This window comes from Pelophylax lessonae (genome assembly GCF_965119305.1).
Source record: "Pelophylax lessonae genome assembly, chromosome: 12".
Classification (NCBI taxonomy): domain Eukaryota; kingdom Metazoa; phylum Chordata; class Amphibia; order Anura; family Ranidae; genus Pelophylax; species Pelophylax lessonae.
Window position 1 is genome coordinate 89,411,054 of NC_138779.1, and position 17,051 is coordinate 89,428,104.

At 42.4% G+C, this 17,051-nt stretch overlaps 1 protein-coding gene across 1 annotated transcript in view; it reads left to right on the forward strand.

Annotated features, from left to right (window-relative positions):
* Positions 1-2,272: 2,272 nt before the first annotated feature.
* Positions 2,273-17,051, forward strand: part of LOC309568879 (taste receptor type 1 member 3-like) — a gene marked incomplete at both ends in the record, with an annotated part of 60,707 nt that continues 45,928 nt past the window's right edge. The window contains 3 exons of the mRNA XM_082274662.1: positions 2,273-2,403; positions 4,053-4,156; positions 4,261-4,486. Coding sequence (XP_082130788.1) covers positions 2,273-2,403; positions 4,053-4,156; positions 4,261-4,486 — 461 coding nt within the window. The remainder of the gene's footprint in view (positions 2,404-4,052; positions 4,157-4,260; positions 4,487-17,051) is intronic.

Consider the following 17,051-nt stretch of genomic DNA (forward strand, 5'->3'; position numbering starts at 1 on the left):
AGACTCTTCAGCATCTGGCATTCTCTTGGGTGTGTCGGATACATGGTCCCCCACTGTGCTCTGTGGTTCTTTCCCCTTGTCTCTGTTACCCAAGTGACATAAGGGGCCTGTGGAAGGAACCATTAAAGTGCTCATAAAGTCTTGTGTTTTTTTTTTTTTAATAACATGTTATACTTACCTCCTCTTTGCAGTTGGTTTTGCACAGAGTGGCCCGGATCCTCCTCTTCTCGGGTCCCTCCTCTGTGCTCCTGGACCCTCCCTCCTGTTGAATGCCCTCACAGCGAGCAGCTTGCTATGGGGGCACCCGAGCCGAGATGCAACTCTGTGTGTCCATTAAGACACAGAGTTGCTGTTTAGCCCCGCTCCCTCTTTCCTGATTGGATAACTGACTTTGATTGACAGCAGCGGGAGCCCATGGCGCCATTGCTGTGTCTCAGCCAATCAGGAGAGAGAGTCCCAGATGGCTGAGAGATTCGTGGACATCGCTGGATAGGAAGGGGGTTCAGGTAAGTATTAGGGGGCGCTGGGGAGACTGCTACACACAGAAGGCTTTTTATCTTATTGCATAGAATGTATTCAGGTGAAAAATCTTCTGACTTTACAACTCCTTTAGGCTCAGCGGGGAGCGCTGACATCCGGCACTCCTTTTTGCAGCAAGATTAACTTTTAAGGTCAATAGATTTTGTCAGCATGGACAGTGGGACAGATAAATATTAAGACTTTTCTATGCAGGCTCAAAAAGGGTCCCTGAACAGCATGAAAGCCAGTAGCGAATGCCTTTTTTTCTATTCATAAGTAAAACTCCAAACTGTCTCTGGCTGCAAACTCACTAGACTCACTAGACTGTGAAGTCACAAAAGTATAGTCAAGGTTTTCTAAAAGGGGTCAAGGAATTTGAAAGCTCAATCCAGCCATCCACCCATCATGCTGGATGAGAGTTCCCAGAAAGATCTCTAAGCCCCCGTTCACACATCTGAAATCGCACAATTTCAAAGTCGCATGTCAGTGCGACTTTGGGTGTGACTTGGAAGACATCTGTGTGTCTTCATACACAGATGTCTATCCAAGCTGCACTTGAAATCTTCAAAAGTAACAGGGAGGTACATTCACAACACTTCATCCTACCAAAGATGATCCACATCCAATGGAGCTCTCCCTCTGCTTGAGACTTCAAACTGAATTAGGACTTCTCACTTCCAAGACCCCAGTCTAGCAGGTGTTCTTATACTTATTTTGTGGACTAAAGCTGAAGGGCCAGAAGGTGTGCCTGTCTCTTAATTACCCTATAAAGCAGTGGCGGCCAATTGGAATTGAAAACACCTCCCCCCCCCAACAAACTCCCTCCCCAAGTCAATTGTTGGCCTACACATACACAGCACATACTTTATTCAACCCTGAAGCACGGAGACCAAACTTTCCATAGGACTACGAGAGGGACCGTCCCTCTTTTTGAACCACATACCCATCACTATTTCCTCTACAGTTGTTCCTCTTTGTGGTCTGATGTATAGACTTCTAAAAAAAAGGAACATTTAACCAACAAAGTGTCTTACCATACTAAATATCCTGGCCTTCCTTGAAAAAATATTTCCCTTAAAATTATTTTCAGGTCTTGTAAAACCCTTGCTAAAATAATTATAGCTTTAGTTAGTAAAACATTAGCATGATTACTACATTTTAGATGTTTTAAATAAGTATAAATTATATGGTACACCTACTATATCTGACAGACTGGTCAGATAATTTTTGCACCCTCCTTAACTGTACACCATTTTAGAAATAAAATTAAAGAAATTCAGACAGTAAAAATCATAGTTTTTCCACATTAGTGGTGACTGTAGAAGTGCCCCCTTACATTAGTGGTCAGTAGGCAAAAAATCAATTTGTCATTACTCACTGATTAAGGAATCTCTAGAAACCTCAGGATGAACCAGGGCCATTTTTAGGGCAGGGCAAAAGGGGCAGCTGCCCTGGGACCATCATTGTTGTGGGGCCCAAGGCAGCTGCCTCATACTTGCCAACTATCCCAGTTTAAATTCCCTTGTCCCTTGAAGTTTTAGTCCCATGCTGTATCCCGATATCTCAGTGTGAAGTTCTGTTACTAATGCTGCCCAGCTCTGCCCTATTGCCGTGTACAGATGACTCATCTGCAGACCCTGTGTATACATGTAAATAACCTGCAATGATATGTAAATCCTGTGGCATTAATATGTATATAGCCGCGGACCAGCTGAATTGATAAGTAAATAGAGGCAGCATTCATTTGTATATCATGACCCCCCTGGGGTCATATCCACCTTCACTTCTGCTGAATGCTGCCCACTGGGGAGTTAAAGAGGCATGCTTGAAAGTCCTGCCTACAACTGTGGTCATTAGTCCTACCATCAGGCCTGTTCTACAAAGGTAAGCAGAATGGAGGTGGAACCCTTTTTCAAAATGCCATGGTGGCACAGCACTGTGAATTTTGGTGGATGTGAATACGCATATTTCAGCAGATGTGTGAGGGTGTCATTAACAATTAATGCCACTGCTGTGTACCAGCTAAAGGGCAGCGCATTTCTGTGGTGTCAGGAAAGTGATTTTGCATGAGTTCCTGACACAAGAAATGTGAATGCAGGCTAAATGTCTCAGTTACATTGGTGGTCAGTGTAAATCTTCTCATTACATTGGGGCTTGGTGTACAATCCTTTCATTCACACTAGAGGCCAGTGTGAATGACCCCCTTACATTGGTTGTCAGTGTAAATTCTTCATTACATTGGTGATCAATGTACATTTCCCTTTACATTGGTGGTAAGTGAAGAATTGCCCTTACATTGGTGGTCAGTGTAAATCCCCCCTAACATTGGTGGTCTGTGTAGAAGTGTCACCTTACAGTGGTGGTCAGTTCAAATCTCCTCAACAATGGTTGTCAGTGTAAATTCCCCCTTACATGGAGGTCATTGTATATTCCCCCTTACACTGATGGTTGGTGTAAATGCTCCTATTACATTGGTGTCAGTGTAGAAATCCCTATTTATGTTGGTGGGGGCATAAAAACCCCTGTTACATTGTGGTCAGTTCAAATTGCCCCTCACATTGGTGATCAGTGTAGAATCCCCCCTCACATTGGTGGTTGGTGTAGAATCCCCCACTATATACTTGCCAAAGATTTCTAGCTTTGTTCTACATGATTCAGAATTTGCCATCCTAACTAATCCTGTCCCCCCACCACTGCCACTGATCCCATATACCCCTCAGCATTGCCACTGATCACCCCCCCCCCTCCCCAGCATTGCCACTGATCCCTGGAGTCCTAAAATCCCTGGGAGTTTTCTATCTATTGATGGGTCCCCTCACCTCCCCTGTCCATGATGTGTAGGCAAGCAACCAAACAGTGGGCAGTAATGATGTGCACTATCCTCTTGCAACCAATCATTGGGCGGTAAGGATATGTATTAATCTCTAGCAACCAATCAGTGAGCAGTAATAATGTGCAGTAACCTCTAGCAACCAATTAGTGAGTGGTAAGGATGTCCTGTAACCTTTTGCAACCAATCAGTGATCCGTATTATTGTAAAGTAATCTCTAGAAACCAATCAACAAGCAGAAGTCATATGCTGTAACCTCTAGTAGCCAGTCAGCGAGTGGTAACGATACACTGTAACCTCTGGCAACCAATCCCAATTGCTGCCTGATCTGATTTAGTAAACTGATTTTGAGTCTTGCTGCCATTTATTGTATGTCTCAGAGTAGATGGAGAGTGAAATTGCATGGTGGGGGAGGGGGCAAGAAAATGACTGCCCAGGGTCCAATCAATATTAAAGAAGGCCCTGGGATGAACCCTAGGCTTCCACGGAACCTTTTTTGAGCAAGGCTACTCTAAATATTTGCTTTTATTTTTTTTGAAAAGCAAGTATAAAGGAAAAGTAGGGGTGAAATAAAAAGTGCTTGTGGGTTCAACTACGGTAATCATTTTTTGGTCTATTCTTTTTGGTCTGTGTAAAGGTTGACATGGTATTGGTGTGTATTTTTCCCATTTTCTACCCTTTTCTGCTCTATTTAAATCTGCAGAAAACAAAGGCTTGGCTTTATGTACACATTTAATTTGGCTCTTTTCTCATCATTAGCATGTCACATATTTAATCAGTGTCTGTTTGTACATGGCCAGCTGGAAAGTAGAGCATCATACACAAATTTATAAGTGCAAACATCAGCTCATTTCCATGTACACTTTAATCAAACCATATGCATTTTCTACAATGCCTAGGGCACAAATGAGTGGTCGCTCCTGAATTCCATGTGGAAATGTCCACCCTTAGTGTTCTAGTTATTCTATTACTACTCAGTTGTTCTCCGTTTTGTCCGTCACTGAAGATGGGAGATGCAACCCCTCAAACATTTTTCAACTTACCTGGGGACCTCAAACTGGGCGGCCTGTTCGCTATACATAATGAAGTCAACAAGTCGGGCAGCTGGGCAAATGATGGAACTGCCAAATGCAAAAAGTAAGCTTTTTATTTTCTCTGATAAGGGCACGTATAACACAGTCGTTTCAAGTGTCCTGTGTGTTATTCAGTGCTGCTTAATAACTTAAGTGGGTCTGGAGTACACAGACAAAATAAATAGGACCCAACTTTACTTAACTTTAAATATTATAGTATAAGGGTTTTAGAATATGGTGGGAAAGTCATTCTGGATTTTGCATCCAGTAGGATTGGAATCTATCCACAGAGGCTATTTGGGGTACGATTGTTCCAAAGCCAATGAGGTTGAGAAGCCTAAATTCAATGTTACTCCCCCTTAATTACTTATAGCCTGCTCATATTAGATTTTGTGCAGAAAAGATTACATACTTTCACACCCCTTTCTCTGTTTTGCATCAAAGTATGCTTACCAGGGTAGCACCTTAGAGAGGTGTGAAGTGCTTCCTTATTAGGGTACTTTGATCAGAAAGGGTAGGGAGCCTTGCCCCACAATCCACTTTATTCACTTGGCAATGGTGAAAATACAATCTCGCTTACTCACAAGCTGGAAGTACAAAGGGGAGAGCAGGGTGCTCATGCTTAGGAAAGGGCTTCCAGACTGTACTGCTACAGGGTAAAGGTAACCTTTATCAGCTCACTAAAACTGGAATAATTTGTTCTATTTTAGAAAAAGGATATCTTTGAAGTATAAGCATGAACTGGATGCAGTTGATTTGCGATTTAAAGTAAACCGGTGTTCCGTGAAAAAAACATACCCATAAAAATTCCATACCCTCGTCACTTCCGGTCAGCGAACAGCTGAGGAGCTTACTAGTGCGCATGCTCGGAGGGTATGGAATGTATGGAATGTGTGTTATAACGTTACACCGCATCAGCTGTTGCGGCGGTTACATTAAAACATCTCCGCTGAACATCAATCATCTCCGCTCCTACCCCTGTCACTTCCCTGATGTCGGCTAGTAAATGTAAAAGCGGATCACGGAGCCCAGATCTCCGTCATTTAGATTTCATACACCCGCCGCCGCTTTTACATTTACTAGCCGAGATCAGGGAAGTGACAGGGGTAGGAGCGGAGTTGATTCATGTTGCAGCCGAGATGTTTTAATGTAATCGCTGCAACAGCTGATGCGGTTTAACGTTACACACACTACCGCGAAAAATCCATACCCTCCGTACATGCGCACTAGTCATCTCCTCAGCTGTTCAATGACGTATCCGGAGCTGTGAGCATGCGCACTGCTACGCTGCTCAGCTGTTCCTGACAGGAAGTGACGTGGGTATGGATTTCTCACGGGGTATGGTTTTCTAACGTTACACCGGTGCTATGCCCTTGAAGTCTCCACAGATACTGATACTTACCATTGTTGTTTTAGCCAATGATAAACATCAACGCTGTTACATGGGGGAAGAGAATGAGTGACGTGTTCCTGATACACGCATGGGCAACAACACAGGTTCACTTTAAGATACAGGCTCTACGAAAGCCATCCTTATTCTGGCTTTACTACCTAAAGCAGTGACAGGAATCCTTAAGCTTGGTACACACTAATAGTTTTTTTTCGTTCAACCCAGCAGGTTGAATAAAAAACTGGCAGCTCCGCTTGGAGCCACTGTACTAATGATCCAACGTTAGTACCGTGATTTTCCCCACTGAGCTGTTGTATTCTGACAGGGGGACAGCCCCCCAACCCCCCCCACCAGAACACTCCCCCCCCCCACCAGAACACTCCGGTTAGTGCTCTCAGCCGCTGGTTTTTCAGCATGCTGGTCTGACCGGCTGGTTTCTGTCAGACCGGCTGACATATATACGGGCCGAACATCGGCCATTTTTTTTAACTGCCCGATGCCTCCTGATATTTGACCCATGTGTACGGGGCTTTAGGGAGGTCGAATTAATTTTAACAATAGTTAAATGCCAGTCAGTTAAATGGGATCCTAAAAAGCACAAAAACAGCTCTGTGTAATAGACTCTGTGGGAGGCCTGTCTGTGGAGATGGACCCAAGGATACTCCTTTTGGGAAATTGTGACACAGTTGCTCCTAACACCCACAAACAGTTATTTATCTTTTATGTGGCTAGGAAAGTCATTCTTTCCAAATGGAAACAGCCTGACCCCCCCCCCCCCACTCACGGTCTTGCAGTGGAGGTCTTCGATTGATTCAACCTTACCTCTGTATAAACTTACCTATATGGCTCCGTTCACATTATAGCATATGGATCACGGGCAGAACCGCCGCGGTTCCGCCCGCGATCGGGAGATTATTGCAAATCGCGGGACGCCTGTGCGTTGCCCGTTGATTTGCAATAGACCCCCAAACGCTGAGCGATGTTGCCGCGATTTCCGCCTGCCGAATCGCGGTAACATCGCGCAAAAAAATTGCGGGACGCAATACGATCCAAAGAAGCTCTTGTACTTTTTTGGTCGTATTGCGCCCCGCGATTTTTTTTCGGAAATCGCGGCAACATCGCTCAGCGTTTGGGGGGCTATTGCAAATCAACGGGCAACGCACAGGCGTCCCGCGATTTGCAATAATCTCCCGATCGCGGGCGGAACCGCGGCGGTTCTGCCCGTGATCCATACGCTATAATGTGAACGGAGCCTATGAGTCGAAAATGCCCTGAAAAATTCAATAAACTCTGGACTGCTTGGGTGGAAGCCAGATCCTTTACGACTAAACGTTTATTTGGTAATAGAAAGTGAGTTGTGATGGTGCCCCCCCCCTCTTCCCCCCTCTCTTCGCCCCCCCCCCTTTTTACCAGGTTCCTTTCTTTAACTGCCCAGTATCCTCCTGTTTCCATTTTTACCCCTCCTCTACTCAGCCCTCCACTTCCTTCCACTTCCTCCTTCAGTAATCATACTTCAATTATCAAATCCTTGACCCAAATGGGTGACAACAGTTTTATTTTGGGTGTATTTGTTTTCCCGGATTATGTACACTGTGTACTGCAAAACTGTCAATTCTGTTAAAAAAAAAAAAGGCACAAAAACACATGAAAAAGGCAAAAGTGCAGAATCATTAACAATATTTAAAAAAAAAAAAAAAAACAAGTGTACTGGCTTGGGGCAATTAACCAATTTGCTCCTTCCGAATAGCAGACCTGTTTTTTGGGGCCCATCAGTGTTCCCAATTCAAGGTGGCTTTCTCTTTTCACATATAAAAATATTTAAATAGTCTGTTTATCATGCGTATGAAATTGTTATTCCAGTGCATTGGTTTCTTACTTATACTATTATACAGTCATGTTTTTTTATAGCTAAGCTAATCTAATTATACCCTTAGCACTACCTAGGTGGCATAAGCAGGTGCACTTTGCCAGTCTGTAGAAAGGTGCAGTTTATTTTCTCAATTGCAGGTGGCGCTCAACCGCACTGGCTCTGCAGCTGGAGAGGAAGTCAGGAGGAACCCAGTTCCTCTATGGTTTCCTGGGTCACTGGGAAAGTAATCCGGTTGGATGCTGTTGCCCCATGTGACTCTGGCAGCCATCTTGGGTCAGCCAGAGCCTATTTATGACCCTGGCCCCCTGGGTTTGGCACACTTTATTAGAGTGAGTAGTGTAGGGAAAGGTACTCCGTCTGTTAGGGAGAGTTCTAGGGAAAGGTTCCTGATGAGGAGGGAAAGCGTAAGGTCGCATCTCCTCTGGACATCTTTCCGATTATGGCACAAAATGGCCAGGCCACATTCTGCCCCTCTCTACAGGCTGACATTCCAGATGAAATCTACTCTGTTTACGTTGCTCTAACTGTGAGTGTACCTGGCTGGGCAGTCATCCCTCCAGGATTGTTTAGAACTGTGCTGTACAAGTTTATTATTGCACCTGACGTGTGTGAATTATTGCCGCTGCACCATGCTGCACCCCACCTACAAGTCAATAATGATGAAAGTCAAGCCAAATTGTTCTTTTTGGTTTTGTGTACAACAATGAGGGACTTAACCCCTGCCAAATTGTTGCTACTGTGTTCCCTTTCTAAAAGAAAGATGTGTCCTCTTTTTATTGTTGTCTGTATTCTCAGGGGAGAGACCTCCCCTCACTGTCCCCAGTGGCACCATTCACCAAATTTATAGAAAGTTGACAGTACTATTTACCTTTAAAGGTGAATAGTAGAAATTACATTTACCCAATAAGGCATTAAAGATGATTGAGAAAGTGTACATCTTACAGACAGATTTCCTTCAGCTAAACTCCAGGAATGAGACAAAATGTACACCTGTGGGCCCCCTGCACTGCTGCAGTTAAGCGCTTGTTTAGTCTTTAAGTAAAGAGAAAAGTTGTGTTGCTTATTATTACCTTATTGCTGGCTCTAGCAGGCTCTTGTGTTGTCCTCAATCATCAGACTGTGAGCAGTCCCTTGCACCATCAAGCAGATTGAAGGGATTTTAAACCTGCATCGTATATGTGAGGAGACGAGCTTGTGACCACAACCTGAAGCACCTTAGAAAGGACCTTGTGGGGCATGGGTTGTATTGATTGAGGGACCCTGTCAGAGTCAGGGATAAGATAAATAAGGCACCTTGTCCCTGCAACCCTAGATTAAAAAAGCATTTAACCTTTGCAGTACAGGGGAGCCCACTGCAAAGGTAGATTTTGTCTCATTCCTGGAGTTCAGCTTCAAAGCGACACTGCCACTTTTCCCATTCAGAATGCAAAGTGACAGTGTCTGTGAAACCACCCTCCACCCACTGGTACTTATTTTTTTTTATTTTTATTATTATACAGGATTTATACAGAGCCAAAAGTTTGCGCAGTGCTAAACAAAATGAAGGCAGACATTAAAGTTACAATACAAGTTGGAACAAAAGGAATCAGAGGGCCCTGCTCGTTAGAACTCACAATCTAAATGGGAGGGTCAATTGATACAAAAGGTAATAGCTATGGGGGATGAGCTGATGGGGAAAGTGAAACAGTGTGTTAGTTTGTAGCCGGATAGCCTTCTTTAAAGAGAAGGGTCTTCAGGGATTGTCTAAAGATGGATAGATTAGGGGACAGTCGGACATATTGGGGTAGAGAGTTCAAAAGAATGGGAGAAGCTCTGGAGAAATCCTGGAGGCGAGCATAGGAAGAGGTGACAAGGGAGTTAGAGAGCAGGAGGCCTTGGGAGGACCGAAGAGAGCCGCTTGGTTGATATTTTGAGATCAGGTTAGTGATGTAGCTGGGGGCAGAGTTGTGGATGGCAGTGTAAACTATTGTTAGCACTTTGAATTTTATTCGTTGGGTAAGTAGAAGGCAGTGAAGGGATTGGCAGAGAGGGGTGGAGGACACTGAACAGTTGGTAAGGTGGATGAGTCTTGCAGCAGCATTCATCGTGGATTGAAGGGGGGATAATCTATGTAAAGGTAATCCAATGAGGAGGGAGTTGCATTAGTCGAGGCGAGAGATAACCAGGGCGTGAATTAAAAGCTTGGTGGTGTCGTTGGTTAAAAAGGGCCGTATTCTAGCGATGTTGCGGAGGTTAAGGCGGCATGATTTGGACAGGAATTGGATGTGAGCCTGAAAGGACAGTGCAGAGTCCAGGGTTACCCCTAGCACCCTGGCATGTGTGGAAGGAATGGAAGGAAAGTTGTTTCATTGATCTTGACAGAGAATTCAGGGGAAGGGGCACGTGGAGGAGGAAATATTATGAGCTCGGTTTTAGATAGATTCAGTTTAAGGAACTGGTGTGACATCCAGGCTGATATGTCTGTTAGTAGATCAGTGATGCGGGAGGAGACTGATGGGGTGAGCTGAGGGGTAGAGAGGTAGATTTGGGTGTCATCAGCGTAGAAATGGTAGTGGAAGCCATGGGAGGCTATTAGCTGACCCAGGGAGGAGGTGTAGATTGAGAACAGTAGCAGTCCAAGGACAGAACCTTGGGGGACCCCAACGGTAAGAGGAGTTGCAGGGGAGTAAGTGGAATTGTAAGATTCGAACCAATGGAGAGCACAGTCACGGAGACCGAGCAAACTGAGTTTTTGAGAAGGAGGTGACGGTCAACAGTATCAAAGGCAGCAGAGAGTTCCAAGAGTAAGAGTACTGAGTAGTGACCATTTGTTTTAGCTGTTAGTAAGTCATTTGTAAGTTTTAGGAGAGAAGTTTCTGTGGAGTGTTGCGGGCGAAATCCAGACTGAAGGGGATCAAGAAGGTTATTCCCAATAGAAAAAAAATAAACAAACGCTTCACGTCCTAAGAGATTACCCGCCGTATGCCCGATCTTCGGCTTTGACAGTTCTTTTGTAGGCAAGGGTCGGGGCCACCCTGCTACATCACCCGGTGGCACCACCCCTTCTGACGTCACATGATATCACGTGACGTCAGAAGGGGTGGTGCCGCCGGGTGACGTAACCAGGTGGCCCCACACCTTGTCTATAAAAGAACTGTCAAAGCCAAAGATTGGGCATACGGCAGGTAGCCTCTTAGGAGTCGAAGCGTTTTTTGCAGTTTTTCTATTTTTCAGGTCGGCAGGCGTCATGATTAATGATGGATTTACATTGAGGGACACTATTTTTTTATTTTTAATGTTGTTAAAAACTGTTTCCAGTGGTTTTCACACTTTTTTGGTGAACGGGTATGGGTACAATGTACCTGATACCCATTTACATAGAAGGGGGTTGGGATCTGGGGGCCCCCTTGTTGAAAGGGGCTTTCCGATTCTGATAAGCCCTCCAGCCACAAACCCAGACAACCACAGCCCAGGGATGTTGCAAAGAGGCCCTTGTCCCCATACTCCCCCCGCTGAGGGCATGTGGCCTGGTATGGTTCAGGAGGGGGGGGGGTTGTCCCCCCCTCCCCTTTCCTGACCTGCCAGGCTGCTTGTTTGGATAAGGGTCTGGTATGGATTTTGGGGGGGGCCCCAAGCCGATTTTCTTTTTTTTTATTTTGCCTTAGGGGTTCCCCTTAACATCCATACCAGACCCAAAGGACCTGGTATCGACTGGAGGGGGACCCTACGCCGTTTTTTTCATTTTTTTATCTGTATTGCCGGGAGCCGACAATACATTACAGCCGCGAGCAAGTTTAAATTATGTTTTTTTCCTTTAGAAATGTCAGTATTGCTGCAGCAGGCTACATACATCGTACAGATGCGCCACTTTACAGGCACATTAACGGGATCCCCTCAGGCACAATATTTTAAGGAATTTTTCATTTTTATTGTTATAGCAACAGCCGTCTTTTTGACCCCAGATCTCACATTAAAGAGGTCCTGTCATGCTTATTTCTATTACAAGGGATGTTTACATTCCGTGTAATAGGAATAAAAGTGATCAAACTTTTTTTTTTTTTAAAAAGACAGTGTAAAAATAAAAAATAAAAGATAAAATAAATAGAAAATAAAAAAAAATCTCTCTTCTCTGTAACTCTAAACTTGTAACCTTTAGAATTTTATTTTAAAATGTTGCCTATGGGGATTTTTAAGTACCAATGTTTTGAAGCATGACATGTTGGGTATCTATTTACTCAGCATAACATTATCTTTCACATTATAGAAAAAAATTGGGCTCCCAAAAAAATGCGTTTGTAAGACCGCTGTGCAAATAAGGTGTGATAAAAAATCAAGCAACAAGCTCCATTTTATTCTCTAGGGTCTCTGCTAAAAAAATATATATAATGTTTGAGGGTTCTAAGTAATTTTCTAGCAAAAAAATCTGATTTTAACTTGTAAACAACAAGTGTAAGAAATAGGCCCGGTCCTTAAGTGGTAAATAAAGGACTTGTCCAAAAACTGTGTTCTGTGGTTTTAACTTTTTTACACTTTTTTGGTGAATGGGTAGGGTTACGATTAACCCGATATCCATTCACATGGGGGGGGGGGCGAGATCTGGGGCCTCCTTGTTACCAACCACAGCCCAGGGTTGTCGGAAAGAGGCCTTTGTCCCCATCAACATGGCTGCATCCTCAGATAAGGGTCTGGTATGGATTTCGGCGTGGAGTTCCTCTTAAAATCTGTACCAGTCCCGAAGGGTCAGGTATGGGTTTTGGAGGGGACCCTACGCCGTTTTTTTTTTTTTTTTTTTTTTTCTGTCATAGGGTTCTCCTTAACCACTTAAAAATACAGGGCACTTTCACCACCTTCCTGCCTAGACCAATTTTCAGTGCTCATTGGCATCTATGGGAAATCTTGGTAAGCTTGACATGGCACTGCTCCCTGTCTTTAACATTGGGTCTATGGGAAATATTGGTCAGCTTGGCATAGCACTGGTAAACGGGGGGTTGGAGAACCAGCGCTATGGATGAGAACTGCCAGGCAGTGAAATATAAGGTGGGACCCAAGGAGAGGATTGGGGAAGTGGTGCTCGGTGTGTCCGCACACTCCACTAATCACACGGCTGGGCTCTGAGTGTCTCACGTCTCGGCTCTCCTCTTCTATACGTCGCTCTGCTATTCCCCAGCAGGTATTATGATATGGTCCCCCCCTACTGTGCTGCTACACCTAGGACTTCTAATCCGGGAACAGCAACAGTGTTTCGTGCTGTTCAACCAGGATCTTCTTCTTCTGCAGATAGGATAAACCTTTTTACACTATGAGGAGCATATATCTTCTTTCTTTCATGCTGAGTGCCCATCCCCATCCATAAGGAGAACGTCCATCCCCGCATCTATATACAGGAGCAGCGATATAAAGCGTTATAGATTCCATTTGGCGCCGCGTACGCCATTGGAATCCACACCATCTGGTAAGTGTGCTACCTTACCCCATTTTGGCACAGAGTGGTAGAATCCCAAGAATCACCGTCACGCACGATCCCATCCAGCACTTCAGAGACTTTATTTGAGCACGATTTTGCACTTTAAAGTTGATTTATTTCACGGACTATTATTGTGTAATTTTTTTATGAATATTTATTCTTGGACTGCACGTAAATTGGAAATTTTTACAGGTTTTATATGCACTTTAGTGGATGATATATCACAATTGAACACTATTGGTTCACAAAGTTTACATATTTATTGATATAAATTGAACAGTATTGGTTCACAAAGGTTACATATTTATTGTCAGCACATTTATATTTATTACTTATTATTCTATTATATTAGAGCATTGTTTACACGTTTGCACGTGCACTTTTTGTTGCAGAATAATATTAGGTTAGCGCAGTAAATACACATATTCAGTAAATCAATCATAAATCATAGGAGCAGTGAGAATGCTAATTGTATACCTTTTGGGATGTAATTCTCCAATTCAAACACTAGGTGTCACACTTACCCTAAGGCCACAGATGATATATAGTGTAAGCCAAAAGGCAGGATGTAGGTGTGATCCTCAAACCTGCCTGCTGACGGTCCCTACGGACCAAAAAGATCCCATCTGGGTACAAAGGGAAGAAAAAGGCTTCTTAGTGTGGTAAGTGAAGAGCGGGTATACAAGAAGATAGTAGCGACTCACGCTTGAATAGTAGATGCAGCAGATCCCTTCAGATAGTGGCAGTCTGCGCCGGGGAAGCTTCTGCGTTCCAAGCCTAGGCGAGCTGCGGACCGGAAGTGACGTGGGTTTCCGTCCTACGTACGTTTCGTCATAGGACGTCTACGGGGAGCGGTACCCGTCAGTCGACCTCGTCGTCCTGATATAGCCAGAGTCATCCCATCGGCCAATCATTTACCCTAATGCACATCTGCCAGTAATTGCTCGATATTGGAAGAAATGTGGAATGTGCAGGCTTAATATGGGATGCATACCTATGGCTATAATAATCATCATATTAGATCATGCTGCCATCTAGTGGATCTAGTTTAAATTGCAAAAGATATTTAATAAATAATTTTATTAGGAACGAATATGTATAAAAAATTCATAAATATATATAAAAATATATATTTAAGAGGGAGTGTATAAACCAAAAGATAAAAAAATTAAAATTAAAAAGGGGCATCAGACATTTTTTTATATATATATTTTTAATGAAGAAAGGAAACATAGAAGTGATGAAAAAGTGTTTTACGGGAAGAAAGTAAAGAGTGCCCAAAGGCATTGGTGATATTATGACCACAAAAATTATATTATATTGAAGAAAATAATAATAGGTGCTTACGTCGAAATATGAGTGGATAAGTGTATCCTAAGTGTCCAAATAAAAGTGTTTGGTATATGGACATAAATAAAACAATAAGTGAATAGCACTGGTGGAGTGATAAGAAAAGTGTGTTGAAGTGCACCCGTGAGATATTAACGGCTATAAAGAAGTGTGGGAAGAAGAATTCAAGAGGTAGAAAAAAATTCACGTGATCTGAGATTGATAAACAATCAAGCTTCTTGGAAATAGCGTGTCCATTATTTCTGAGGGGACAACAAAAAAATCCACAAATGGGGGAAAAATAGTTTTTTTAAAAAACTTGAAATGTAGAGTGATGTTGGATGAAAAGGTCAAAAAGGAATATTATGAAAGTATAAATGGGAAAAAAATATATAAAAGAGAAAAAATTATTGTATATATAGTAATAAGTCACTTGATGAGCTGATATACATATCTCTTCATAATCTGGATAGTTGTATGGAATTGGTGTTTGGGCCAAAAAATTAAAAAACAGTTAAAACCGATTAAAAAATACCCAGAGAAGACTAGACAGTCACTTAACAGATTGGAGGAGATCCCCAACATCAAAGATGGTATAATTTGTTTAATAGTATTAACATGATGTTGGATAAGAAGGCTAAAAAAAGGAAGATGTTGGATGAGAAGGCTAAAAAAATTCGCATAAAAAATGATGTAATATCCATAAAAGAAGAAGGAGACGTATCAAAAGAAGGAAGAAGACGTATAAAAACAGGTCACAATGTGCATAAAAACATATGTGAAACATATGTAAAAAGTAAAAACTGTAAAAATAGCTAATAAAAAATATCACATAAAAAATATCACATAAAAAAATCACATAAAAAAATGTGTAAAAGGGAAGTAAAAAACAAAGAGGTTGTTTCTTGATTAAAGTCCAAAAGGAATAAAATTATAAGTTATGTATCTGTGATAAAACAATTTAAATCGATGTCGGCATTTAACCCCTCAGGGCGGAGAGAGCGCATTAGGAAAATCCATTTTGTTTCATTCTTTGATACCATTCTTCTTTTGTTGCTGCCTCTCCAATCGTTTTTTATTTTATCAATTCCATAGAAAATCATTCCTGTTGGATTCTGTGCATGGACCTCTTTAAAATGTCTTGATAAAGTGTGTTTTTCAAACCCTTTTTTGATGTTCTTTATGTGTTCTCTAATTCTTACGAAGAGGGGTCGTGTGGTTCTTCCGACGTACTGCAATTTACAAGGGCATTCCACCACATATGTGACATGTGTACTCGTACATGTGATGGTGTCTTTAATTTTATACTCTGTACCTGTGACATTGGATTTAAAGCTTTTTGTTTTTTTCTGTTGTTTCCTGTTGTTTCTATATGGAAGACATTTCTGACATCGGAAGAAACCATTGATGGCTGTAGGTAATAGGATCTTTTTAGGGGGATTGATTACATTATGCACAATTTTATCTCTTAGGGTGGGAGCTCGGCGATAGATGAATGACGGTATCATGGGCAGGATTTGCTTGAGAGTTTTGTCTGCTCTGAGAATAGGCCAGTGTTTTCTAATAATCTTTTCCATATCTTTGTGTTGTTTGTTGAAGCCTGTGATGAATGCATATTCAAACCTGTTACCGTTGTTCTTCTTTCTATTATTATTTTCTATGATTAGATCTTCTCTTTTCATTTTCCTGACCATTTGTTTAATATGTTCTAGTTCCTTCTTCTTGTAGCCCTTTTCCAAAAATCTGGCAATCAAAATGTCGGCCTGATTGTCGAAGTCTTGTATGTCACTGCAATTCCTTCTAATTCGCAGTAGTTGGCCTTTGGGTATATTACCTAGCCATCGTTGGTGGTGGCAACTGCGTGTAGGTATGTACCCATTTTTATCGTTTTTTTTGAAGAAGGTTTTACTTTGTAACTTGCAATTCTTTTCAAAGAGCTCCAGATCTAAGTATGAGATTTTATTCAGGTCCCAGTTACCCGTGAACGTGATTCCATATCCATTATCACTAATCTCATCGAAGAAAAGTTGCAATGATTCTGGGGTACCCCGCCATATTAAAAGGATATCATCAATATATCTTCGACAAAATTTTAAAAAAGGTCTATTTACACTAAAAACCTGCTCCTCCTCCCACTTTTACATAAAAATATTGGCTACACTGGGGGCATATCTAGCCCCCATGGCTACTCCCTTTGTTTGTACAAAATATTGTCCCTTGTACCAAAAATAATTCGAGTTCATAGCCATTTCGAGTCCCTCCAGAATAAAGTGCAATTGTGCTTGTTTAAAATCAGTGAAATTACTCAGTGCCCACTCCACGGCATCTAAGCCATCCTTTTGTATTATATTGGTATACAGAGAATTAACATCTATTGTAACCAGGATGTCATCATCCGTTACCTCGAGATTTTCTAAATCATGTAACAACTGTTTACTGTCTCTGAGGTATGATTTACCCTGGGGTACTAATGGCTGGATGAATTTGTCCAGGTATTCCCCTAATCTAGAGTGGACTGAGTTTATTGCACTTACAATTGGACGTCCCGGTGGTTTTGTTTCATTTTTGTGTATTTTGGGGAGGTAATATATGACCGG